The sequence below is a fragment of the Salvelinus fontinalis genome, chromosome 29 (assembly GCF_029448725.1).
Source record: "Salvelinus fontinalis isolate EN_2023a chromosome 29, ASM2944872v1, whole genome shotgun sequence".
Lineage (NCBI taxonomy): Eukaryota > Metazoa > Chordata > Actinopteri > Salmoniformes > Salmonidae > Salvelinus > Salvelinus fontinalis.
In genome coordinates this window covers 33,634,862-33,662,015 of record NC_074693.1, presented here as the reverse complement: position 1 = coordinate 33,662,015, position 27,154 = coordinate 33,634,862, and the positions used below count along the sequence as shown (strand labels likewise).

Here is a 27,154-nt window from a genome sequence, read left to right as displayed (position 1 = left end):
GAGGTTTCGATTGCTTAGAAGGCAGCCACGGTGCATCCTTTATTTAAAGGGGGAAATCAAGCTGATCCTAACTGTTATAGGCCTATTTCCTGTTTATCAAAAGTGTTGAAAGAACTTGTCAATAATCAACTGACTGGCTTTCTTCATGTCTATAGTATTCTCTCTGGCATGGATTCTGGTTTCCGCTCAGGTTGTGGATGTGTCACTGCAACCTTAAAGGTCCTCAATGATGTCACCATTGCCCTTGATTCTAAGCAATGTTGTGCTGCATTTATATTGACTTGGCCAAAGCTTTCGATACGGTGGACAATTCCATTCTTGTGGGCCGGCTAAGGAGTATTGGTGTATCTGACGGGCTTTGGCCTGGTTTCCTAACTACCTCTCTCAAAGAGTGCAGTGTATAAAGTCAGAACATCTGCTGTCTCAGCCACTGCCTGTCACCAAGGGAGTACCCCAAGGCTCGATCCTAGGCCACACGCTCTTCTCAATTTACATCAACAACATAGCACAGGCAATAGGAAGCTCTCTCATCTATTTATATGCAGATGATACAGTCATACTCATCTGGCCACTCCCTGGATTTTATGTTAAACGCTCTACAACAAAGCTTTCTTAGTATCCAACAAGCTTTCTCTGCCCTTGATCTTATTCTGAACACCTCCAAAACAAAGGTCATGTGGTTTGGTAAGAAGCATGCCCCTCTCCCCACAGGTGTGATTACTACCTCTGTAGGTTTAGAGCTGGAGGTAGTCAGCTCATACAAGTACAAGGGAGTATGGCCCGATGGTACACTGTCCTTCTTTCAGCACATATCAAAGCTGCAGGCTAAAGTTAAATCTAAACTTGGTTTCCTCTATCGTAATCGCTCCTCTTTCACCCCAGTTGCCAAACTAACCCTGACTCAGATGACCAGCCTACCCATGCTAGATTACGGAGACGTAGTTTATAGATCGACAGGTAAGGGTGCGCTCGAGTGGCTAGATGGTCTTTACCATTTGGCCATCAGATTTGCCACCAAGAGGTGTCTCCCGAGTGGCGTAGTGGTCTAAGGCACTACATTGCATTTCTAGCTGTGCCACTAGAGATCCTGGTTGAAGTCCAGGCTCTGTTGCAGACGACCGCGACCGGGAAACCCATGGGACGGCGCACAATTGGCCCAGCGTCTTCTGGGTTAGTGGAGGGTTTGGCCGGCAGGGGTGTTCTTGTCCCATTGCGCACTAGCAACTCCTGTGGCAGGCTGGGCGTACTGCACGCTGACACAGTCACCAGGTGTACGGTGTTTCCTCCGACACATTTGTGCCGCTGGCTTCCGGTTTAAGTGGACATTGTGTCAAGAAGCAGTCCTACTTGGCCGGGTTGTGTTTCGGAGGACGCACGGCTCTCGACCTTCGCGTCTCCCAAATCCGTATGGGAGTTGCAGGGATGGGACAAGATTGTAACTACCAATTGGATACCACGAAATTGAGGAGAAAAAGGGGTAAAAAAAATACACCAAAAATAAAAATTGATTTGCCACCAATGCTCCTTATAGGACACATCACTGCACTCTATACTCCTCTGTAAACTGGTCATATCTGTATACCCGTCGCAAGACCCACTGGTTGATGCTTATTTATAAAACCCTCATAGGCCTCACTCTCCTTTATCTGAGATATCTTCTGTAGCCCTCATCTTCCACATACAACACCCGTTCTGCCAGTCACATTCTGTTAAATGTCCCCAAAGCACCCACCTCCCTGGTTCGCTCCTCTTTTCAGTTCGCTGCAGCTAGCGACTGGAACGAGCTCCAACAAACACTCAAACTGGACAGTTTTATCTCAATCTCTTCATTCAAAGACTCAATCATGGACACTCTTACTGACAGTTGTGGCTGCTTTGCATGATGTATTGTTGTCTCTACCTTCTTGCCCTTTGTGCTGTTGTCTGTGCCCAATAATGTTTGTACCATGTTTTGTACTGCGACCATGTTGTGCTGCTGCCATGTTGTGTTGCTACCATGCTGTTTTGTCATGTTGCTGCCATGCTATGTTGTCTTAGGTCTCTCTTTTTGTAGTGTTGTGTTGTCTCTCTTGTCATGATGTGTGTTTTGTCCTATATTTTTCTTAATTTTCCTCCCCGCAGGAGGCCTTTTGCCTTTTGGTAGGCCGTCACTGTAAATAAGAATTTGTTCTTAACTGACTTGATTGAACTGGTCATGTCAACATCATACTTTCAAAATCGTAGCTAGCAGTCATCATCATGAATCAAGTCGACAATCTACTGGCAAATCCTTTTTAATCCCTTTCAGAGAAATAATGATAGATTAATGATAGATTAAACATATTGGTGCTCATCGGCCATTGGACATTAACATTACACAACAAGTTGGAAATCGCAAATGTTTTGGAAGGAATCAGTGGCTAACTGCAAGCATTGCAAAGCAAGCCTTAGCCTGCTATCCAGTGGAGTTGCTGTGTGGTCCCTAGTCTAAGACTAAGGGTCTCTTTTTCTAGTTTAAAATGATAAACATTCAACATTGGCCATGATGTCAATGAAGCATGATTTGTGCCGCGCTCAAAACAAATGTTAACTTTGATGCCAAAGTTTGATGACAAAATGTGCCCACGAGGGGCGGCCGCGCCCCCTTCCTGTTCAAGTGAGCACAACAAAACAAGAGGAGTCCAAAAATGTCTTGTATGCTGCTGCATAAATGATGTAATATTCCTGGGAGATATGTATACTGTAGCTAAGAAAGTAGTACTAAGTGTATGTTGTGTAGTAAGCTGTTAGTAGCCCACGTGCCCCACCCTAATAATTTGGTTTATTTTCACCTCTTAATTTCGCCTTCTGTTCTGACTTGGTGGCACACATGCAGCCTATAACCTGTTTTTGAGAAATGTAATCATCAAATATTGTAAGAGCTTTCATTGTTTATATGCCCCCTTTATTTATCCTACGGTTCTGACTTTTGTATGCAGGGAGAACACTGTAAGAACGGCCCATGTTCTGAATTTTGCTGTACATTTCAAAAGTGCTGACCAAATAGTTATACTGACTATGTCCGTCCTAGCTCGCTCATTAATGTCTTAATCAAAATCACGGATTGCCTCTTATCCGCTTGTCGTCCCCTCATGCCATAGTTTGTACATCTCAATTGTGAGAAAAAAACACATTTGTTTAAGCAAATCAGCCATATCAGCTTTGTTTTTTTAAATGGCAGTAAATGAGGCTGAATGAACTGTTTCGCTGCCAAACAAGGCTCCAATGCCAGTTGCAGCAGAGGTAAGGTGTTGGGACTGCTGTTGGGACTCTGCTGTTGGGACAGCTTTAGCTCTAACAGTATGTGGGCACCGTTTGTCACTGTTATAGTGCAATTAGTGTATGTGTGTGTCACTGTAGATCTGTGTACGTTACTCACAGGGTGTGTGTGTGTTGACACAGGACAGGTTGTCTGACTGTTTTAACTTCTCGAACTCGGCCTACCTCTAAACACATATGTAACATGTTCTACCATAGAAATGTGTGTTTACAACAACCCAGTAGTCAGTAGCAGTGTAACAGACATAAACAGGCACAGCAGGCGAGCAGATTACTTATGAAGGACGACAGTGGTTTGTTTATTCATCTTATGACATCATCAGCTCACCTGGGCATCACCTCTGGTCCTGTGTTGGCTGGTCCACAGCTAGCCATGCATAACACTTCACTGAACATTACTGTGACAGGTTGGGCTGAGGCAGCAAAGACTCACACACACCCAGGCAGGCAGGCACGCACGCACGCACACACACACACGCAGGCACACACCACCCCTTTCCCTCTAGACCTGCTTGTCTTTTTTCATGCTATACTTAACAGGTAGAATTACTTATTTTTTCTCTCTCTCTCTCTAATACACACATACACTCTGTCTCCTTGTATTCTGTCTTACATCACAAATACATCACAAATATATAAGTAATACTTTTTGACATAGATCTATTGAGATGTCACAGGTTAAAGGTATGCATCGCTCTCTCTCCTTCTCCCTACAGTGCTGATGAGAGATTTGATGCCACCTTCCACACCAACGTGCTGGTGAATGCGTCGGGTTACTGCCAGTACATCCCCCCGGGCATCCTGAAGAGTACCTGCTATATCGACGTACGCTGGTTCCCCTTCGACGTCCAGAAGTGTGACCTGAAGTTTGGCTCGTGGACCCACAACGGCTGGCTGCTGGACCTGCAGATGCTGGACGTGGACACGTCTACCTACATACCCAATGGAGAGTGGGACCTCGTGGGTACGATGTGGTTAATCTCTCTCTCAGCATGTATGTCCATGCCTCTGTCGTTATCTCTATAGAGGTGGGTGGGAATGGGGTTGTGGGAGAGGGGGTGGGGCTGTCACCCCAGCCAGTTACGACCCATCTGGGCCAGTGGAGGGTGTCTGAGGGGGGTGTCTGCGTATGGGGGGGGTTGTCAGACTGATCCCGATGGCACATTTCATGTTTACTCCACACTGCCAGAGAGGGCATGTTACTGGGATTAACTCTGCTTAGCAAAAGGAACACGTGTTTGAGAGTGCATGGAGATCCCCAGCCTGTGTTATTTGTTGCCTATATGTCCTTTGAAATGTGTGGTTCGTACTTGTGTGTGTCAAAGAAAATGTGAACAGTCCATCTTTGAATCAATGTAAATGCAGTGATGTTGAATCCCCCCTCTGTGTTTCTTTGTGTGTGTGTGTGTGTCTCCTAGGAGTCCCTGCCAAGCGTAATGAGCTGTACTATGACTGCTGTAAGGAGCCCTACCCTGACGTCACCTTCACCGTCACCATGCGAAGACGAACCCTATACTACGGTCTCAACCTGCTCATCCCCTGTGTCCTCATCTCTGGCCTGGCCCTGCTGGTCTTTCTGCTGCCCGCCGACTCCGGAGAGAAGATCTCCCTGGGTAAGGAAGGAATGCCGGGAAGCCATCTTGGATTTTTGTTTTGTTATGGAGTACTATCTATACTGGACTTCTGTCAGGTTTATTAATAGATATCGCAGGGTCAGCAGTTACCTGTAATCTCTTCCAATTGGTAACTTGCCTTGAACATATCAGAGAAACTGTCTAACAAGTCAGTTTAGCCAAGAGGTTATAAGTCTGACAATCTTATCTCGCGCGCTCTACCAGAATTTTGCCGGAGGTACAGCCGACTAGCGATGTCAAAAAAATGATGTTGTTATAATTTTTTTAACAAATTGTTATTTGGAGTCAAAGTATCGATATAATATTGTCCCAAATATTATTGCGATATGTAACTGTATACATATTTCAAATCAAATCAAAGTGTATTTGTCACGTGCGCCGAATACAACAGGTGTAGACCTTACAGTGAAATGCTTACTTACAGGCTCTAACCAACAGTGCAAAAAAGGTATTAGGTGAACATTAGGTAAGTAAAGAAATAGAGCAACAGTAAAAAGACAGTGAATAACAGTAGCGAGGCTATAAAGGTAGCGAGGCTATATACAGACACCGGTTAGTCAGGCTGATTGAGGTAGTGTGTACATGTAGATATGGTTAAAGTGACTATGCATATATGATGACCAGAGAGTAGCAGTAGCGTCAAAGAGGGGTTGGTGGGTGGCGGGACACAATGCAGATGGCCCGGTTAGCCAATGTGCGGGAGCACTGGTTGGTCGGCCCAATTGAGGTAGTATGTACATGAATGTATAGTTAAAGTGACTGTGCATAAATTATAAACAGAGAGTAGCAGCAGTGTAAAAGAGGGGTTGGGGGGGGGCACACAATGCAAATAGTCCGGGGAGCCATTCGATTACCTGTTCAGGAGTCTTATGGCTTGGGGGTAAAAACTGTTGAGAAGCCTTTTTGTCCTAGACTTGGCACTCCGGCACCGCTTGCCATGCGGTAGTAGAGAGAACAGTCTATGACTGGGGTGGCTGGGGTCTTTGACAATTTTTAGGGCCTTCCTCTGACACCGCCTGGTGTAGAGGTCCTGGATGGCAGGCAGCTTTGCCCCAGTGATGTACTGGGCCGTACGCACTACCCTCTGAAGTGCCTTGCGGTCAGAGGCCTAGCAATTGCTGTACCAGGCAGTGATGCAACCAGTCAGGATGCACTCGATGTTGCAGCTGTAGAACCTTTTGAGGATCTCAGGACCCATGCCAAATATTTTTTGTTTCCTGAGGGTGAATAGGCTTTGTCGTGCCCTCTTCACGACTGTCTTGGTGTGTTTGGACCGTTCTAGTTTGTTGCTGATGTGGACACCAAGGAAATTGAAGCTCTCAACCTGCTCCACTACAGCCCCGTTGATGAGAATGTGGGCGTACTCGGTCATCTTTTTCCTGTAGTACACAATCATCTCCTTAGTCTTGGTTACGTTGAGGGATAGGTTGTTATTCTGGCACCACCCGGCCAGGTCTTGGACCTCCTCCCTATTGGCTGTCTTGTCGGTGATCAGGCCTACCACTGTTGTGTCGTCTGCAAACTTAATGATGGTGTTGGACTCGTGCCTGGCCATGTAGTCGTGGGTGAACAGGGAGTACAGGAGGGGACTGAGCACGCACCGCTGGGGAGCTCCAGTGCTGAGGATCAGCGTGGCAGATGTGTTGTTACCTACTCTCACCACCTGGGGGCGGCCCGTCAGGAGGTCCAGGGTCCAGTTGCAGAGGGAGGTGTTTAGCCCCAGGCTCCTTAGCTTAGTGATGAGCTTTGAGGGCACTATGGTGCTGAACGCTGAGCAGTAGTCAATGAATAGCATTCTCACATAAGTGTTCCTTTTGTCCAGTTGGGAAAGGGCAGTGTGGAGTGCAATAGAGATTGCATCATCTGTGGATCTGTTTGGGCAGTATGCAAATTGGAGTGGGTCTAGCGTTTCTGGGATAATGGTGTTGATGTGAGCCATTACCAACCTTTCAAAGCACTTCATGGCTACGGACGTGAGTGCTACGGGTCTGTAGTCATTTAAGCAGGTTGCCTTTGTGTTCTTGGGAACAGGGACTATGATGATCTGCTTGAAACATGTTGGAATTACAGACTCAATCAGGGACATGTTGAAAATGTTAGTGAAGACACCTGCCAGTTGGTCAGCACATGCCCGGAGCACACATCGTGGTAATCCGTCTGGCCCCGCAGCCTTGTGTATGTTGACCTGTTTAAAGTTCTCACGTCGGCTACGGAGAGCGTGATCACACAGTCGTCCGGAACAGCTGATGCTCTCATGCATGCCTCAGTGTTGCTTGCCTCGAAGCAAGCATAGAAGTGATTTAGCTCGTCTGGTAGGCTCGTGTCACTGAGGAGGCAGGCCACTCGATTTCATCTTTGCGTTATATTGGCATCGAACATGTCACCCTCCCTAGGAGAGGGGGTGACCTTGATAATTTATTGTTAAGACGAGAGGCTGCTTGGATATTTAATTTAAAGACCCTTGCTCCCTTCGGTCTTAATGTGGACTTTGATCTGAAGCCATTCTTGTGATTGTTGTGATTGTTGTGACTTTGCCATTGTGGTTGTTTGTAGGCTTGTGTGGTCTTTAGTGTGTCTATGATCTTATGCTATCCATTTGTATTAATTGTATGTTGCTCATTCTATGCCGTTTTAATATGAGTAATTAACCAATGATATTAGGCCACTGTTGGCCATGATTACTGACACCTGTGTGTTTTGACACTATATATAAACGAGTCATCCCGCAGTGTTTGTGATTGTACCCTGATGAAGACAGCTTGTCTGTCGAAACGTTGGTAATTAAATATTTTTGCATCTGAGCTCCTAGAGTGTGCGGCTCTCCTTTATTTTCTAGGCTCGTGTCACTGGGCAGCTCACGGCTGTGCTTCCCGTTATAGTCTGCAGTAGTTTGCAAGCCCTGCCACATAAGATGAGCGTCAGAGCCTGTGTAGTATGATTCAATCTTAGCCCTGGATTGCCGCTTTCCCTGTTTGATGGTTCGTCGCAGGGCATAGCAGGATTTCTTGTAAGCTTCCGGGTTAGAGTCCCACACCTTGAAAGCGGCAGCTCTACCCTTTAGCTCAGTGCGAATGTTGCCTGTAATCCATGGCTTCTGGTTGGGGTACGTACTTAGTCACTGTGGGGACGACGTCCTCGATGCACTTATTGATAAAGCCAGTGACTGATGTGGTGTACTCCAATGTCATCGGAAGAATCCCGGAACATGTTCCAGTCTTTGCTAGCAAAACAGTCCTCTAGTTTAGCATCTGCTTCATCTGACCACTTTTTTTTATAGACCGAGTCACTGGTGCTTCCTGCTTTAATCTTTGCTTGTAAGGAATCAGGAGGATAGAGTTGTGGTCGGATTTACCAAATGGAGGGCGAGGGAGAGCTTTGTACGTGTCTCTGTGTGTGGAGTACAGGTGATCTAGAATTGTTTTCCCTCTGGTTGCACATTTAACATGTTGATAGAAATTTGGTAGAACCGATTTAAGTTATTTTCCCCTATCACGAATAGAAATGTGTGTTTACAACAACCCAGTAGTCAGTAGCAGTGTAACAGACATAAACAGGCACAGCAGGCGAGCAGATTACTTATGAAGGACGACAGTGGTTTGTTTATTCATCTTATGACATCATCAGCTCACCTGGGCATCACCTCTGGTCCTGTGTTGGCTGGTCCACAGCTAGCCATGCATAACACTTCACTAAACATTACTGTGACAGGTTGGGCTGAGGCAGCAAAGACTCGCTTGTGTACACACACACACACACACACACACACACACACACACACACACACACACACACACACACACACACACACACACACCACACACCACACACCACACACCACACACCACACACCACACACCACACACACACACACACACACACACACACCACCCCTTTCCCTCTAGACCTGCTTGTCTTTCATCATGCAATACTTAACAGGTAGAAGGACTTATTCTTGCTCTCTCTCTCACTTTCTCTCTCTCTGTCTGTCTCTCTTTGTCTCGCTCTCTCTCTGCCTCTGTCTCTCTGTCTCTCTCCAGGTATCACGGTCTTGCTCTCTCTAACAGTCTTCATGCTACTGGTTGCTGAGATCATGCCCGCCACCTCAGACTCTGTGCCTCTCATCGGTGGGTTCTTTGTGTGTGTGTGTGTGTTATATACGTTATCCTCTGTCCTCTTATGGTTTGGTTTGATTGGCTGTGCATTAGGGAGTGTAAAGCCAGAGAGTGTGTGTTTGTATTAATGTGTGTGTGCAAATCGTGTATTAATGTGTATGTTAATACAGTCTGTGATCCTCTGATAGCCTCGCTAGGTTCGACTAGCGGTACATTAATAAGTTATTAATGTCAGTGAGGGCTGAGAGCCTATGTACTAGGGTGTCCAATCAAAATCATACAGTACCAGTCAAAAGTTTGGACACACCTACTCATTCAAGGGTTTTTCTTTATTTGTACTATTTTCTACATTGTAGATTAATAGTGAAGACATCAAAACTATGAAATAACACATGAAATAACACATATGTAATCATGTAGTAACCAAACAAGTAGCCACCCTTTGCCTTGATGACAGTCACACTCTTGGCATTCTCTCAACCAGCTTCACCTGGAATGCTTTCCCAACAGTCTTGAAAGAGTTCCCACATATGCTGAGCACTTATTGGCTGCTTTTCCTTCACTCAGCGGTCCAACTCATCCCAAACCATCTCAATTGGGTTGAGGTCAGTGTTGACTGTGGAGGCCAGGTCATCTGATGCAGCTCTATCACTCTCCTTCTTGGTCAAATAGCCCTCATACAGCCTGGAGGTGTGTTTTGGGTCATTGTCCAGTTGAAAATCAAATGATAGTCCTATTAAGCTCAAACCAGATTGGATGGCGTATCGCTGCAGAATACTGTGGTAGCCATGCTGGTTAAGTGTGCCTTGAATTCTAAATAAATCACAGACAGTGCCACCAGCCCCCTGTGATATATGTCCAGTATGTCAGTGTCAATCCCTTAATGTTATGATGGAGCAGGATGGTGTTGGAACATGCTGACAATGACGATGATACTGTCAACGTTATTAGTAGGCTGTGACAAGCCAGGCTCCCCGTGAGGAGAGGAAGAAGAGCAGGATGCAAGGCTGGATGGAGGGAGGGATATGAGTAACCGTTAGGGGGTAAAGTTCTGAGAGAGAACTTCAAAGGCTTCAGCTGCTGCGATGAGACACTTGTGATATGAGGGTAAAACGCTCACTAATTCAGCCATCCCCTCTCTGGTGTGGAGACCTAGGACGTGTGTGTGTGTGTGTGGTGTGTGTGGTGTGTGTGTGTGTGTGTGTGTGTGTAGACCTATGCAGTTTCTATAAATCTTCCTGCAAAATAGTCCTACATTTGTTTACCATGTAAATATCGGTGCATTTGTATTAGGGACAAGAAACTGTTAGTTGCGGTTAGTTGTGTTTATGATGTAATCATAAATCAGATTTGATGTCCCATTGACCAGCACGGAGGCCCAGTGCTCAGCGCTCAAAAACCTTGAGGAGTCAAATAAAAATGAATGATACCGTCTTTGCTATGAACTACACAGCGTGTTTGTCTGCCAGTGAGTTATACTCCAGAAGCTGCCTGTCCATTTCAGTCTGTTTATACATTATACAGCAGTGTTTCTCACTCCTGCTCCTAGAAGGCCATAGTGTTTGCAGGCTTTTGTTCCAGACCAGCACTAACACACCTGATCTGTCAAATCCACATGTTGATGATTAGTCGATTGGTTGAATGTGTTTTTTGGCCTCGAGACACTGAACCACAGCCAGGGTGCTGATGAGGTCCCACTATACCCAAAAAGTGGTAACGTCAGCACCCTCTCTCATCTTCCCCCCCATCCTACCCTTCCCTGGCCTGCTCCATCTCTGTGTGTCTCACTCGAACACACTCATGTAGTTTTGTGTGTGAATGTGAAGCTGCTGACAGGCTCCGATGGGGATGGGCTGTGCAGAGTTCTAAGTGAAGGGCAGTGTTAGTCAGCACTCTGTTGGTCTGTAGGGGCATCTCTGCACTTCCCACCTCCACTCTGCTGGATTAGACTCTGGCAGGACTGCTATCTGGTGTCTTCATCCAACTCTTCCTTAATAGAATCCAACTCTTCTCCTGGATCCACCTCCTCCTCTTTCTCATACTTATCTTCATTTGTGTTCCGCTTCCGTGTTTTCCTCTTCCTCTTTTCTCCTGCTCCCTCGCTTACCCTTCACCATACTCTTCCTCTGTCTTCTCTATTTCCTCCTCTATTTCACTCCTCCTCGACCTCCTCTCTTCCTCACTCCTCCCTCATCTTCCTCTTCCTTCACATCTTCCTCATCTTCCTCTTCCTAAGTCGACTAGGGATGACCCTAACCCCTGATCCCACAGTGGGTCATGTGCATTTTGCCCCGCTAGCATTTCTTCTTGTCTGAACTGTTTAGCGGTTGTTTGCTAACAGAGAGAGTGAGGGGGGTGTGACTGGCCTGGGGCAGCTACAGAACTGAGATATTTGGGGAAGAACAGTGTTGAGTTAACGCTTGAGCGGGGTGACGCTCCCCTCACATCCCTCCCTGCCTCCCCCCAGTCCCTCCCCTGAGACAACCCATTCATGATGTGCCCTCAATGGCTCAGCACTAAAGCTCGGTCTTGTTGGCCTTCTCTTCTGTTTTACTGCTGTTCTTTTAATGGGTTGCGTGATTTTCCACTGATATACAACGACACATTCAACTGGCGACCTATTCCCTATTTAGTGCACAGCTTTTGCCATGACCAGTGCCATTTGGGACACACAAATCTCTTTTTTCTTTTGGTCAGTGTCTGTATCACGTTTGATGTTACTGTGTTAATGTTTGATGTGGTTGTGGCTTTTGTTTTGTAGCTCAGTACTTTGCCAGTACAATGATGATAGTGGGTCTGTCTGTGGTGGTGACTGTTCTGGTCTTGCAGTTCCATCACCACGACCCACAGGGCGGCAAGATGCCCAGATGGGTGAGTCCCGTTCCCAATCTTCATCGTATCCCTCATCATCATTATCGTTGTTGTCATCATCGTCGCCATTGTGTGTGTGTGTTTCAGTCTCAACCCCCTCTTCTCTCTGTCCAGGTCAGGGTGGTGCTGTTGAACTGGTGTGCATGGTTTCTGCGAATGAAACAGCCAGGTGAGGAGCGCAAACCCGCTGGCTACCAGTACCGCCACCCTCCCCAGCAACATTCCAGCGCCAGCTCCATCGAGATGGGACCTATGGGCACCGTGATGGGCCTCACCCCGCCCCTCTCCCAGGCCCCCTGCTCCACTGGCACTTCCAACGGCAGCATGGGCCTCTACTTCAGCTACAACGCGGCGGAGAGCCCCCGCTGTCCCAGCGACTCAGGCGTGGCGTCGGGGGGACTGGCCCAAGGGACCCCCTGCGAGGAGGCTGAGCCCCCAGGGGGAGGTGCTGGAAGAGGGAGAGGAGGTGGTGGAGGAGGAGGGTTGATCTTTACTCCTCCAGAAGTCTTTCAGATCCTGGAGGAGGTGTCGTATATCGCCCAGCGCTTCAGGGACCAGGATGAGGAAGTGGCGATCTGCAGCCAGTGGAAGTTTGCTGCTGCCGTGGTGGACAGGCTGTGTCTGGTGGCCTTCACTCTCTTCTCCATCATCGGCACCTTCACCATCCTCATGTCTGCTCCCAACTTCTTGGAGGCCGTGACCAAGGACTATCTAAAGAAATAGTGTCAATATATTAAACCGTATAGGCCAGTTTCCCCAGACACAGATTAAGCCTAGGCCTGGACTAAGAACCACTTTCAATGGAGAATCTCCATTCAGCTTTGTAGTACAGGACTAGGCCAATGCTCTGTATGGAAAACAAGCCTTACATGTTCTATCCAGATTACTCTGGAGTATATTTGAGAAAATCAATTTGAATGTAAATAGATGTACACTGAACATCAATGCAAGGGTTCTCCATAGTCCCTCTCCTCTGCTTAGATCCAGCTTAACTGAGGTTGTTCCTGTTTGTTGCCATGCCATCCAGATATCTCATTGTAATATCTACTCGACCTTTGAACTTTGGATTACTGGACATGCATTCTACGACATGTAGAACTTTACTGGACATTCTGGACTTTGTGACATTATGTAGCATTGTTAAAGTAACTGTGTAAATACAGAGATGTTTCACTGTGACTATGACCTTCTTATCGTATTCTAACCATTTTACTTTCACCATATTATAAGTTTGCGTACTGTACATACACACCGTTTACTTTTTGCTTGGCGATTCTAAATAGCAGCTAACTTTGTCACGGGTGTAGAAGTAGTTAGGTGTTCTCTAGGTCCACAAATGACGTCATTAACTCCGACATTGACTGTGCCACTCTGTGATAACAGTGAATGATTTGTGACGTCATGGTGTAAGACTCACATGTACATTAGAAGCTCGACCTTCAACAACCTGCAACAACAGGAGCTATGGAAACAAACCACTGGACAACGACATGACCATGCGACTATCAGTGGATACTGAACTACTGCACCGGCTACTAGACGGAAGAAACTCCTGCTGAGATGGAGGCTGCCCTAATATAAAAGGGTGGCGGGTAGCCTAGCAGTTAAGAGTGTTGGGCCAGTAACCGAAAGGTTGCTGGTTCGAATCCCCGAGCCGACTAGGTGAAACATCTGTCGATGTTCCCTCTGGATAAGAGCGTCTGTTAAATGACTAAAATGTAGTATGTACACCGTAATTCCCCCATAATCAGACAACTACAATAGATCCACGTAGTATTAGTAATTACAATCAGTTGATATGACATGTGTTGAATATAGGGGAATGAATATAGTGGTGTTACATTAACATGGAGGATGTCTGTCTCTCGTGATTACCTCTGACCACATAAAGGTAGAGGTTACTATGACTAAAGATCACAGGGGCGGATACTTCCTGTTTTTATTGATTGAAACAAACTCAGATGTCATGTTTTGTTTTAATGTGGTATTATTATCCATAAAGACCATGGTATGTGAAAGCTCTCAGGGCAGATAGTTACGTTCAATGACTTATCGACTGCCTGTCATGTCAGAGAGTGAGTCCGTGCATCTATCTTTTTCTATGAATAACCATTGTTACTGTGTACTGAACATATTCCCCCCACCCCACAGTCAGTCTTCCTCTGTTGTATCGGTTGTCACACTGCTGTCCTTCTCTTCCTGTGATTTCGTTGCACTTCCCTAATAAACCTCCCATGTAGCCTAAGAAAAGGTCAACCTGGACTATCCATATGGGCATGAATGGGACAGGAGAGGGTCTGACTGGGTGTATATGTGACCGACCGCCTTGATTCGGTCTTATGTAGCACAATTTGAAACTGTTTTTTTTTAAACATTTGATAAAAGCAGAGACTCAGAGCTACAAAATGGTATGTCATACACTGCATTTGAGGAACAATGGGAAAGTAATTCTGCTTTGAAAGTTGACAAGCTTGTAACCTCCCTTTTGAGAAAATGGCCTTTGAATGTTTTGGTACCTACTGGAGAGCTCTTCTTTGTCTACACCCATTCATCATCGTTCACACCCTCTCAAGCTTTAGCCACACTCATCTCTTTAATGGTTGATCCGAGTGTTCTGTCCTAACACCAACAGTCAAGCTATCAAGCTAACTGGCTAACGTTGGCTGGCTTGCTAGGTACTTCCAGACACAAATGAGAGAACTGCTCGCCCTTTCAGAGCTGGTTAGGCTGTTTTTATGTTATCCAGAGCGTTGATGAAAGCAACTGTGTTGCTGGCAACAATTTACGCTTTTTTGCCAATGTTTACTGACACCGGCCATATTAAACGGGTGTTGAGCGTTCGTAAATTCATCAGTTATTCTGCGATCTGGCACACAGATGAGAGTGCTCTGAAATCGGAGTAGATAGCCAGAGCGAATTTTCCAGATACGTTTATCAACAGTTGTCGCAGTGACATTCTATTGAAATATTTACTTGCATAGTGGAGTCTTTTGTTAAGACATGTAGCTAGCTAGCTAGGTAAACAATGAAACATAATCCCAACTCATGATGTTACTACCCTGTTACTAATCTGCAGGTAGCTAACCACCAGTTTCAATGTTAGCTAGCTAACATTAGGCTATAACTAGCAAAGCAAATGGCTCTAAGATACGAGTAATACGATCACACACTTATTGTTAGCTAGCTAGCTAGAGAAACCACGCTGCTTTAAAAAAAGTATTGCGTCGTAGAACTGCATAAGTGTTTCTCTTCACTTTTTGGAGGACCAAGTTTTGAAATCAGTGGAATTAGAGTATGATAGCTAAGGAGATGGAGAAAACACCTGTCTCCGTATTACATCTTCAAACTAAGGGCAACCATGGCATCCTTGACAGGGAGAAGCGTCCATCTAGCTAGCTAGCTAACAGTACACTTTAACCTGAAATAGAAATGACTTTCCGTCAAAATTAGAAACGTGTAATATCTGAAAATGTAGCTAGCTAGACTATCTATACCTCATAGATGGACACTTCTCCCTGTCAAGGATGCCATGGTTGCCCTTAGTTTGAAGATGTAATACGGAGACAGGTGTTTTCTCCATCTTTTCCATGTTTTCTATCCAAATCTACTAACAATATGCATATCTTATCTTCTGGGGATGAGTAGCTGGCAGTTGAATTTGGGTATGCTTTTCATCCAAACGTGAAAATGCTGCCCCCTATCCTAGAGGAGGCATTAGAAGACAAAAAGGATCCATTAAACACATTTAATGTGTCATCATAGTGGTCTCTGATTTGGTCAGACACGCTCAGATGGAACAAACTTAAAATTGCGCCTTTTTTCAATGCTGAATTTAATGTAATTGAGAAAACACAAAGATGTCAATGTATTTTTAAAAGTAAAAAAAAGCAATCCAAAAAGTAATCTAGTTCTTAAAAAGTATCTAATCTGATTAGAATATTTTTGCTGGTAACGTAATTGATTGGTTAGTTTTGTTTGTAATCAGATTACATGTAATCAACCCACACCAGATTATTAGCCTCAATGCCCTAGCATTCTACTCTCACTGCTACAGTAGCTGACCATCCATGAGTCTTGCAACACGTTCACCAATCGAGACCCTGGGACTGTAAGGCTCTGACAATTTTGTCAAAAATGAGTTAGTCACGTATAATTGATCTTTAGATGGGTCTTCAGATGACTGTGAAGTTATATTTTTGGAAAAAGTACATTTTAAGTGGAACAAATGAAAGTTCTATCTGCATAAAACCATTTGAACTTGGCCTATCTGCAATCCAATCACAAGCCTGAACAAATACAAATAGACCAATCAGAACACATCGTTGCCATCTCCCTCTAAGTATGGTCTAGTCTAGCCAGCCGTAATGGTACCAAGCATAAAAACAAGTCAATTATGTCACGTTGTTGTTCAGTGATGACAATAATTAATCTGATGATCAGAATACATTTCTTAATGTATTTGATGATTTATTCTGACTATCTTGGTAAAATAGTGTTATTCTATCATTTATGTATTCAAATAGCTATGTTTTTTTTTAAACTGATTCAGAAGTGTCTTATAGAACCTTGTGGCTGAACCCAGATTGACATTTCAGAGCAAACCCACTGGGCACAGATGTCAGCTCAATGGTCTAATTCTGATTTACATTTACTCATGTCAATTCAAAGATAAGTCAAACAAAAATGGCACCATGTCACTGGATGTAGGGTGGAAGTTGGGTGAAATAAATACAAAATGCCCTTACGTTGACGACTTTTTCCAAATCATATTCGTTATTCCACATTTATTCAACGTCATCACATTGATTGTTTGGGTCGGAATGACGTAGAAACCATGTTGATTCAACCAGTTTGCAAATGAACGTACTGTGATTGCACCCCCCTAAAAAACGGATTTACAAATGTCTCAGGAAAAGTGAGGGAAGTCTATGGCCGTTTCAGATGTGTGAACCCGATATGGTTGCCTCTACTATGGCTGAACAGTTATTTGCAGAGTAACTCTATGGTTGTGGATCAGCAAAACGTTTATCAGTATTATGTACTGTGAACGGATCAGCTTGTCCGAAGCACCCGAACACAGGCTGGAGGCATAAAATGAACAGACCAGAGGCAGTGGTTATGATTCCTTTTCTTGTGATTGTTTTCTAAACGGGTCTTCTTTCGCCCGACAAAATAACTCCAGTACAGGGTAACATCCAACGCTGAAACACCAGCGTAACAAAACAAATAAACTAAGCCGTTTGACCAAAAGGCCAGTTACAGTTACAGGAGGAACGCTTCTCTCTACCTACAGTGGCTTGCGAAAGTATTCACCCCCCTTGGCATTTTTCAATTTTTTCATTTTGTTGCCTTACAACCTAGAATTAAAATAGATTTTGTGGGGTTTATATCATTTGATTTAAACAACATGCCTACCACTTTAAGATGCATTTCTTTTTTTATTATTGTGAAACGAACAAGAAATAAGACCAAAAAAAATAAAACTTGTGCGTGCATAGCTATTCACCCCCTCAAAGTCAATACTTTGTAGAGCCACCTTTTGCAGTAAATACAGCTGCAAGTCTCTTGGGGTGTGTCTAAAAGCTTGGCACATCTAGCCACTGGGATTTTGGCCCATTCTTCAAGGCAAAACTGCTCCAGCTCTTTCAAGTTGGATGGGTCCCGCTAGTGTACAGCAATCTTTAAGTCATACCACAGATTCTCAACTGGATTGAGGTCTGCAATTTAACTAGGCCATTCCAAGACATTTAAATGTTTCCTCTTAAACCACTCGAGTGTTGCTTTAGCAGTATGCTTAGGGTCATTGTCCTGCTGGAAGGTAAACCTCCGTCCCAGTCTCAAATCTCTGGAAGACTGAAACAGGTTTCCCTCAAGAATCTCCCTGTATTTAGCACAACCCATCATTCCTTCAATTCTGACCGGTTTCACAGTCCCTGACGATTAAAAACATCCCCACAGCATGATGCTGCCACCACCATGCTTCACTGTGGATGGTGTTCTCGGGGTGATGAGAGGTGTTGGGTTTGTGCCAGACATAGCGTTTTCCTTGATGGCCAAAAAGCTAAATTTTAGTCTCATGTGACCAGAGTACCTTCTTCCATATGTTTGGGGAGTCTCCCACATGCCTTTTGGCGAACACCAAACGTGTTTGCTTATTTTTATTCTGTAAGCAATATCTTTTTGTCTGGCCACTCGTCCCGTAAAGCCCAGCTCTGTGGAGTTTATGGCTTAAAGTGGTCCTATGGACAGATACTCCAATCTCCACTGTGGAGATTTGCAGCTCCTTCAGGTTTATCTTTGGTCTCTTTGTTGCCTCTGATTAATGCCCTCCTTGCCTGGTCCGTGAGTTTTGGTGGGTGGCCCTCTCTTGGCAGGTTTGTTGTGGTGCCATATTCCTCCCATTTTTTAAATAATGGATTTAATGGTGCTCTGTGGGATGTTCAATGTTTCTGATATTTTTGTATAACCCAACCCTGATCTGTACTTCTCCACAACTTTGTCCCTGACCTGTTTGGAGAGCTCCTTGGTCTTCATAGTGCCGCTTTCTTGGTCGTGCCCCTTGCTTAGTGATGTTGCAGACTCTGGGGCCTTTCAGAACAGGTGTATATATACTGAGATTATGTGACAGATCATGTGACACTTAGATTGCACACAGGTGGACTTTATTTAAATAATTATGTGACTTCTGAAGGTAATTGGTTGCACCAGATATTATTTAGGGGCTTCATAGCAAAGGGGGTGAATACATATGCACGCACCACTTTTCATTTATTTATTTATTTAATTCATTTCACTCCACCAATTTGGACTATTTTGTGTATGTCCATTACATACTGTATAAATAAAAATCTTTAAATGACAGGTTGTAATGAAACAAAATAGGAAAAACGCCAAGGGGGGGTGAATACTTTTGCAAGGCACTGTATAGACTGCCTGGAATAACAGAGACAAGATTCCCCAGTAAAATAAGCTTTCTCTGAGGTATGAAAATCCGACAACCTCACAGGTCCCTGTCTCTACTCCCAATTCTCTCCCAGCTCCTATCGTGGCACCTCTATATAGAAGAAGACACAAAGCAATTAGTGGTTCAAGCTGTGTACTAATTGGCTTTACACTGAGTACCTACCTCCCGAGGAGGGTGCTGTCGCGTCATCTTCCTCTGGCTGGTCACTGAACCCTCACAGTATGCAACAATTGCACAGCCATTTTGTACAGGCGACACTAAGTGACATAGAATGGAAAACTCCCGCTGTGCTGCCTCTATCCATTCTATTTCTATGACCTCAACCTCTGACATCACTTTGGTTCTGTTCTGCCTCTGTGCAACTCCAATCTGTTCTAGTTGGCCCAGTTCTGTTGAAAGTGATGTTCTGCACCATTGGTGACAACCTTTCAGGTTGTTGTATATTCAACTCACTTAAAATTTCAGAAGAACTTAGTACCCCACTGATGGTACTGCCAAAGTATAATGATGTATAAAGCTTAGCGAGCAGAGGGATTATCGATAGTTGAGGATTAGACTGTTAAAACAGTCCGTCAGAAACTGCCATGGCCACATACCCTCAGAGGAAGTTGGTATGACTGTCCAGCAATTCTAGGCCCAGTCGTTAGAGTGTAATATAGGCCAAGCATTCCCATGCCTTGATAGGAACCACTCTCTGTGCGCACCATTGAGTTCTTTGTGTGCCAAGATCACCATCACGGTCGTCGTGTTGTAGAGGATTGAGTGTGTGTGTCTGATCATGTGAGTAAGAGATAGGGATGATGCTTTAAAAGGGTTTTAAAGGCTCTGTGTTTATGGTTAGTGGAGGATTTAACAGCCGGATGACAGTGTGTGTTTTATTGGAAGATTTACCTCCACCCTCCCCAACACCACAGATGACGCATGAGAGAGATGGAAAGAGGGGAGAGAAAGAAAGGGAAGAGAGGGTGGGGGAGAAAGAGAGAGGTGGGAAGAGAGAGATGAGAGAGTGAGAGGCAGAGAGAGAGAGAGAGATGAAGAGAGATTTGAAAGTAGGGAACGGGACTACCTCAGAAAGACATTGAATAGGGTAGTAAAGGACATTTCTACTGACGCAGGGATCATCTTAAAATCACTGATCATCTCTAGGATAAAGATAGGACTGGGCTCTGGCTGTGTGTGTGTGTTTGTCAGTGTGTGTGCCTGTGTGTTTGACAAGGCTGTGGGTTAGCTGAGTTGAAACTGATGCTAGCGAGCTAACCTATAACCCTCCTTGCCTGCTTCTCTGCGGCATTGCCTAAGGGAATGGAGGGATGTAGAGAGGTAGAATGGGTGTGTCAAACTGACACTTATATAACTCACATCACACACACACACAAACACACACATTTTCCTCAATAAAGTAGCTATCAGCAAAGTCAGAGCTAGTAAGGGTGAAAATGTTTCAAAAGGTAGTGTTAGTTTATAAAAGACACACACACACACACACAAAATACTTTATTTGAATCCACCAATCAAATGTACATTAAAAAAGCTACATCAAATTTCACTGTACGAATGGACACTCAAGGGTACAGAAAGCACCTCCTTCTCCAAACAGCTAGACTGCCCATGAGCAGTACCTGGCCAACTGCTTTGCCCTAGTTTTTGTCAGGCCCGCAATCTGGAGGCCACGCACTGCAAGCCTGTGTACGTTCCCAAGACTGCTAAATATCAGCTTGCACCTACACCCGAGGCTGTCCAAGCGTGCCACGAGGGGCTGGTATTTAAGAAGCTTGTTGGCAAAGGCCTGCTCCACGTAGCCGTACGTTTTTTACGTCTGTTCGATCACACAAAACGTTTTCTTGAGCAAAGTCGAAGTTTGGTAGCCGAAGTCTACGCCCCTTCGTCTGTGAGTTGTCAACAGTACTTCTACGGGAGTGGGATATATGGACAGGATTCTTTTTTTCTTTTTTTTGAAGCAAAGGTCTTTTAAGGGAGTTTGCGTTTGCCCAGCTGAGTTCTGCTAGGAGCAAACCCAACCTAGTATGCGGGCGGCTTAATGCACACACTAGAAACGGTCATCAAAATAGTTAAAAAGTAAAAACAGTTATAATAAATGAAACAGTTGGACAATGGATGAAGATACTCCAAATTTTTTGAATGTTTTTTTCCTTCAGATATTGACTGAATTATAGCACACACATTTTTACTTGCGGGGACAAATAATGGAGTTCAGTGATTTTGGTGGTAATTCAGGTGTTCAATTTATTGTCAAATTTCACTTTTGTTTTCTTAGAATGCAATCATATATATACATATATTCTAAGTTTTTTATTATTATTTTAAAGAACGTTATTTGTGCATAATTTGCATAAATACAATGAGCGTATTTGCACATATGAATAAATTAACATAAAGGGGTGGAACAGGGCTGAAAACACCAAAAACTTGCCTACCTGCATGCACCTGCCCTGCCTCATTAATTCCCATTGTCACGTTCTGTTGCATAATTCAACAAAGTGTGTCAATAGCAGGATACCCTTGGTTTATAGATCAACACGCTTGGCTCTAGATTACACCTATCTATACATACTTTACATTGTTTGAGGTCAGACATATCACTATAATCCAAGTGTTAATTTTCTGAAGTTTTTCATTCCAGCGCAACTTATTTGTAAACCTTTCAACTTTTTTCAATTCCACAAAAAATGTACAGCCATCAAAATAAAGTTCTTTCTTCTCTTTCTTGTATGTCAAGACGATGCAGACTACGTTTTAGTGTTCTTATAGATGCAACAGAAGGACAATGTACCTTCAGAAAGTATTCATACCAGTTGACATATTCCACATTGTTGTGCTACAGCCTGAGTTCAAAATGGATTAAATCCATTTTTTATTCTAACCCATCTACACAATAATGACAAAGTGAAAACATGTTTTTAGAAATCTTTGTAAAGGTATTGAAAATGAAATACAGAATTCTCTCATTCCCTCATCATACGTATTCACACCCGAGTCAAAACATGTTAGAATCACCTTTTGCATCGATTACAGCTGTGAGTCTAAGAGCTTTTTACACCTGGATTGTACAATATTTGCACATTATTCTTCTTAAAATTCTTCCCGCTCTGTCAAGTTGGTTGTTGATCATTGCTAGACAGCCATTTTCAAGTATTGCCATAGATTTTCAAGCAGATTTAAGTCAAAACTGTAACTAGGCCACTCAGGAACATTCAATGTCATCTTGGTAAGCAACTTCAGCCTATATTTGCCCTTGTGTTTTAGGTTATTGTCCTGCTGAAAGGGGAATATGTCTCCTAGTGTCTGCTGGAAAGCAGACTGAACCAGGTTTTCCTCTTGGATTTTGCCTGTGCTTAGCTCTATTCCATTTATTTTTATCCTAAAAAAACTCCATAGTCCTTGCCGTATACCCATAACATGATGCAGCCACCACCATACTTGAAAATATGAAGAGTGGTACTCAGTGATGTGTTGGATTTGCCCCAAACATAACACTTTGTATTCAGGACATAAAGTTCATTTCTTTGCCATATTTCATGCAGTTTTACTTGAGTGCCTTACTGCAAACAGGATGCATGTTTTGGAATGTTTTTATTCTGTACAGCCTTCCTTCTTTTCACTCTCATTTAGGTTAGTATTGTGGAGTAACTACAATGTTGTTGATTCAGCCTCAGTTCTCTCTTATCACAGCCATTAAACTCTGTCACTGCTTCAAAGTCACCATTAGCCTCATGGTGAAATCCCTGAATGGTTTCCTTCCTCTCCGGCACCTGAGTTTGGAAGGACGCCTGTATTGTTGTAGTGACTAGGTGTATTGATATACCATCCAAAGTTTAATTAACCCCCTAGAGTCGATTGACGCACTGGTGCATCAATCTAAGTTACATTTAAAAAAAATCCCCATCAAAATCATTCAGTTTGAGCTAGAGATACTTCTTGCATTGGATGTGTCTCAATCCACCGCATCCGCCAGTGTTGCACTTCGCAGAGCTAGGAGCGGTGTTTGACAGACCATGAAAATCGGTCTTCGTTGTTTGTGAGATCAGACATAATATCACTATAATCCGAGTGTTCATTTTCTGAAGTTGCTTTAATTTCAGTGCATCTAATTTATAAACATTTAAAACTGTATTCAATTAACTTTTTTTCAATTCCACAAATAAAAAAAAGAACAAATAAAATCGGTCTGCTCACTTAAACGTCCGAACGGTTTGACCTACGAACTATTATGACCACTCTATGGAAAGGGGAGACTCTCATGATGGTTTTCTCTGTTTTGCTCTAGGACCCCCACACGTGTCACGGGACTCGTCTAAAGGCAACCGGTACAGTTAACAAAAATAACTTGAGGGTATGAGGGTAGTTTTGTGCCTTCCCAAAAAGGGGTTAAATATGTTAAAAAATATATATTTCCCCCCAAAAATTATTTCTTCATATCGCCTAGATTTAGGACAGACACTTCAAAACCTTATTTCTTATTTTTCTTTTTTAATCGTTTTTGACATTTATGAATGTGTTATTCAATGCGTTTCTAAGGGCTTTAGAAGTAAAGGTCAACATCAATATATATATATATATTTTTAAATACAATTGTATTTTTTTTAGACCTAAAGCGGTCCTAATATTCAAAGTCAAATGGCTAAATGATCCAAAGTATGACCATCTTAAAACAATTCCATATGTCAGCTTAGTACCCCCCCAACGTCTTAGACTCTAAATAATGAATAACTTCACCATGCTCAAAGGGATATTCGATATTGTTTGAAATTCACTGCTCGACTGAGGGACTTTACAGATAATTGTATGTGTGGGGTACAGAGGTGAGGTAGTCATTCAATCAAAAAATCCTGTTAAACACTAATATTGCCCACAGAGCAAGTCAATGTAACTTAAGTGACTTGTTAAGCATGTTTTTGCTCCTGAACTTATTATTTCGGCTTGCCATGCCATAACAAAGGGGTTGAATACTTATTGACTCAAGACATTTCAGCTTTTCATTTTCTATTAATTTGTGAGAAATTCAAAAAATATTATTCCACTTCGACATTATGGGGTATTGTGTGTAGGCCAGTGGTACCAAATCTCAATTTAATCCATTTTAAATCAGGCTGTGACACAACACAATATTGAAAAAGTCAAGGTGTGTGAATACTTTCTGAAGGCACCTTATTCCATTGAGTACATTTCAGCCATTACCGGGGTGTGTTTGACAGGTCATTACAAATATTTCTGCGGTTGTAACTTTAACGGGAAAAAACGACAGGCACAATCAAGAGTATGAAAGAGTCCCGGGAGTCAAATGAAAGCAATCAATCCAGCGAGATTTAAGTGCCAAGTGGATTTTTCACCCCGCAAACACAGGAAATAGAAGTCTGAAAGACAGATCCTCAGGTGGGCGGGGTATGTGTGTTGCTAGTGACACACACACGCACCTGATCAAATCAAATTTTATTACTCACATGCGCCGAATACAAACAGGTGTAGACCTTACAGTGAAATGCTTACTTACGAGCCCCTAACCAACAATGCAGTTTAAAAAAAATATGGATAAGTATAAGAAATAAAAGTAACAAATAATTAAAGAGCAGACAAGTAATTAAAGAGCAGAATACTAATTCAAGCTTGTTTATTGTAGATGGGGCCCAATATGACATGAATCTGGTCAGTCTGTGTGTGTTTGTGCCCATTTCATTGCAATAATGGCCAATGCTTTTTAGGTCAGAGACAGAAATTCTCCTCCTTATCTGGGGTTAATCCCTGTGTGTCCGCCAGACAGACTACCCCAGCTCTAAGTACCTCAGACAGAGGGAGGGAGGGAGGGAGGGACAAAGAGAGTGTGAAAGCAGATGAGAGGGTGGAGCAGTCCAGGGACATTTGTGTGTTGTGTAGTGTGTGTGTGTGTACCTCAGCCTATCAGCAGAGGCCTGCTTCCCACAGTTATAGGAAAGAGAGCGAGAGAGAGAGAAGGCATGTATATGAAAGGAAGAGGAGGGGAGTGAGGAAGATACAGAGTCAGATGATAAATGAGACAGATAATATTTACAGTTTATTCGAGTGCAGATCTGTCAGTCCTATTTAAACATCACACACACGCCTTGCTTGCAGCTGAAGTTAATGAGGTACATATTGATTATCACATAAATTAGCCGCTGCTAAAAATGGGCATGACACGACATCCCTCCCCCATCTAATTAGAAATCCTCCACGGGTGACTGTGGCTGAGCAGGATGAGTGGACAACACGCACGCACACGAGCATATAACAGGTAGCCTATATTCAATATAATACAGGAGTTAAATCAAAATATGTTTTACACACTAGTTCATGAGTTGTCCATAATTCATGAGTTAAGGCTTAACAGATCGCGTGACATACAACACTACCTTTCTTTCCTTACAGTAATGTTATTTGTAATTAAACATTTTACAATTTTATTAGAACTGTGTACTTCAACCCTGTACGAATCATGGATCTGGGAGATCTCAGTAAAATGCAACGTAAGTGTAACTATGCGTACATAACGTCTCATTAAGTTTCACCGTGAAAAACAGTTCTCGTGGGCATACAAATCCACAATAATGTAGGCCTATGCCATTGCAAAATGGAATGCCTTTAACCAAACATGAATAAATCCTCTTCTAACTGAAAGAGTCTCCTTTATAAGCCTACTGTTAATGTATAACCTACTTGTTGGATGGATTGGATGGGCATTGCTGTCTAGCTATTGGCTAGTTGTCTAAATAATGAAGCTAAAGAAATGGTCTAGTACTTCTGGTTACGGATGGCAGGGAGAACACCAGTGCCTGTGTCCACCTGAAAAACAAAGCAATGTGCGCTCTAAACAGCTGACTGACAAAAGAAAACAATGACAAATCAACGGATAAATCTAATGCATTGGAATAAAGGCCTTTAAAAAAAAAATCAAAGGATGCATTGCAAACAAATGACGAAAATGAGGAAGTACAAAGAAAAATCTGTGTAAAGTAGGTCGAAATTCAGCACTACTGAGTGGACAGCCACATGGAAATAAATGGTTTAAACCATGAAATGTTTGTTTAAATATGGAAGTTTTTCTTTTCATATTTACTACTGTAAAACATAGTTACCACTACATTTTAAACAAATAAGAGAATGGTTAAATTAGCATTATATAGACCCCCAAAGTTGGACTTTTGTTGCATTTAGAGGAGCTAACATCTCATTCAGGGGAGCTGATCTAGCTAATCTATTCCGTTATAGGACTCGAGCTTTGGAGTGTATTGCAATAGACAAACATCTCATCTATAAACCCTAGTGCATATCCAAACACGGTAAATATACCCAAAATGGGATAAAATCCATGTATTATCTTACAGTAAGATCCCCAACTCCTGTCAGCCTCCTTCCATTCAGACTAGATCCTGGATCCTGCAGAGAGATCCCCAAACAGATGAATTCAGCTCTGTGTACAGAGACAGGAGGGAGATTTGGACGCCTGTATCTTGATGTGTAAGCAGGATATCTTGACGGATAAACAAACATAAGCTCAAGCCACTTCCATAAGCCAACCCAACATTGTAGTTCTGCATTACAGCACCAACTGACTGCCTCTCTCTCGTCTCCCCTAACCTCAAATACTGATTCAGATTTTACACTTCCACAACAGAACGGAAGCGTGACACATTTTTCTTATTGCAGTGTCATTGTTGTTAAGAGGTTAAATAATATATCCTCTTGCCGCTCAGATCCCTATAGCGGGATCATTTTCGTCTACATCCAGTGAATTGCAGAGCGCCAAATTCAAATGAAATTATAAAAAATATTTAATTTTCATGAAATCACAAGTGCAATACACCAAAACACAGCTTAAATTGTTAATCCAGCCGGCGTGTCAGATTTCAAAAAGGCTTTACGGTGAAAGCAAACCATGCGATTATGTGAGGACAACTCTCAGCAAACAAAACATCATAAACAGCTAGCAGCAAAGTGGATTGGTCACAAAAGTCAGAAAAGCAATAAAATTAATCACTTACCTTTGATGAACTTTGTATGTTTTCACTCACAAGACTCCCAGTTACACAATAAATGTTTGTTTTGTTCGATAAAGATTCTCTTTATATCCAAAAACCTCCATTTGGTTGGCGCGTTTTGTTCAGTAATCCACAGGCTCGTGCGGTCACGACGGGCAGACGAAAATTCCAAATAGTATCCCTAAAGTTCGTAGAAACATGTCAAATGTTTTTTATAATCAATCCTATTATAATCAATTATAATCAACTTTTTACACTAAATAATCG

At 43.2% G+C, this 27,154-nt stretch overlaps 1 protein-coding gene across 1 annotated transcript in view; it reads left to right on the top strand.

Annotated features, from left to right (window-relative positions):
- The window catches only part of LOC129827856 (neuronal acetylcholine receptor subunit alpha-7-like), a 73,227-nt gene extending 58,305 nt beyond the window's left edge, over window positions 1-14,922 (top strand). Inside the window, exons 6-10 of the mRNA XM_055889094.1 lie at window positions 4,014-4,261; window positions 4,716-4,910; window positions 8,969-9,055; window positions 11,805-11,914; window positions 12,029-14,922. Coding sequence (XP_055745069.1) covers window positions 4,014-4,261; window positions 4,716-4,910; window positions 8,969-9,055; window positions 11,805-11,914; window positions 12,029-12,637 — 1,249 coding nt within the window. The 3' untranslated portion in view covers window positions 12,638-14,922. The remainder of the gene's footprint in view (window positions 1-4,013; window positions 4,262-4,715; window positions 4,911-8,968; window positions 9,056-11,804; window positions 11,915-12,028) is intronic.
- The last annotated feature ends 12,232 nt before the right edge of the window (window positions 14,923-27,154 follow it).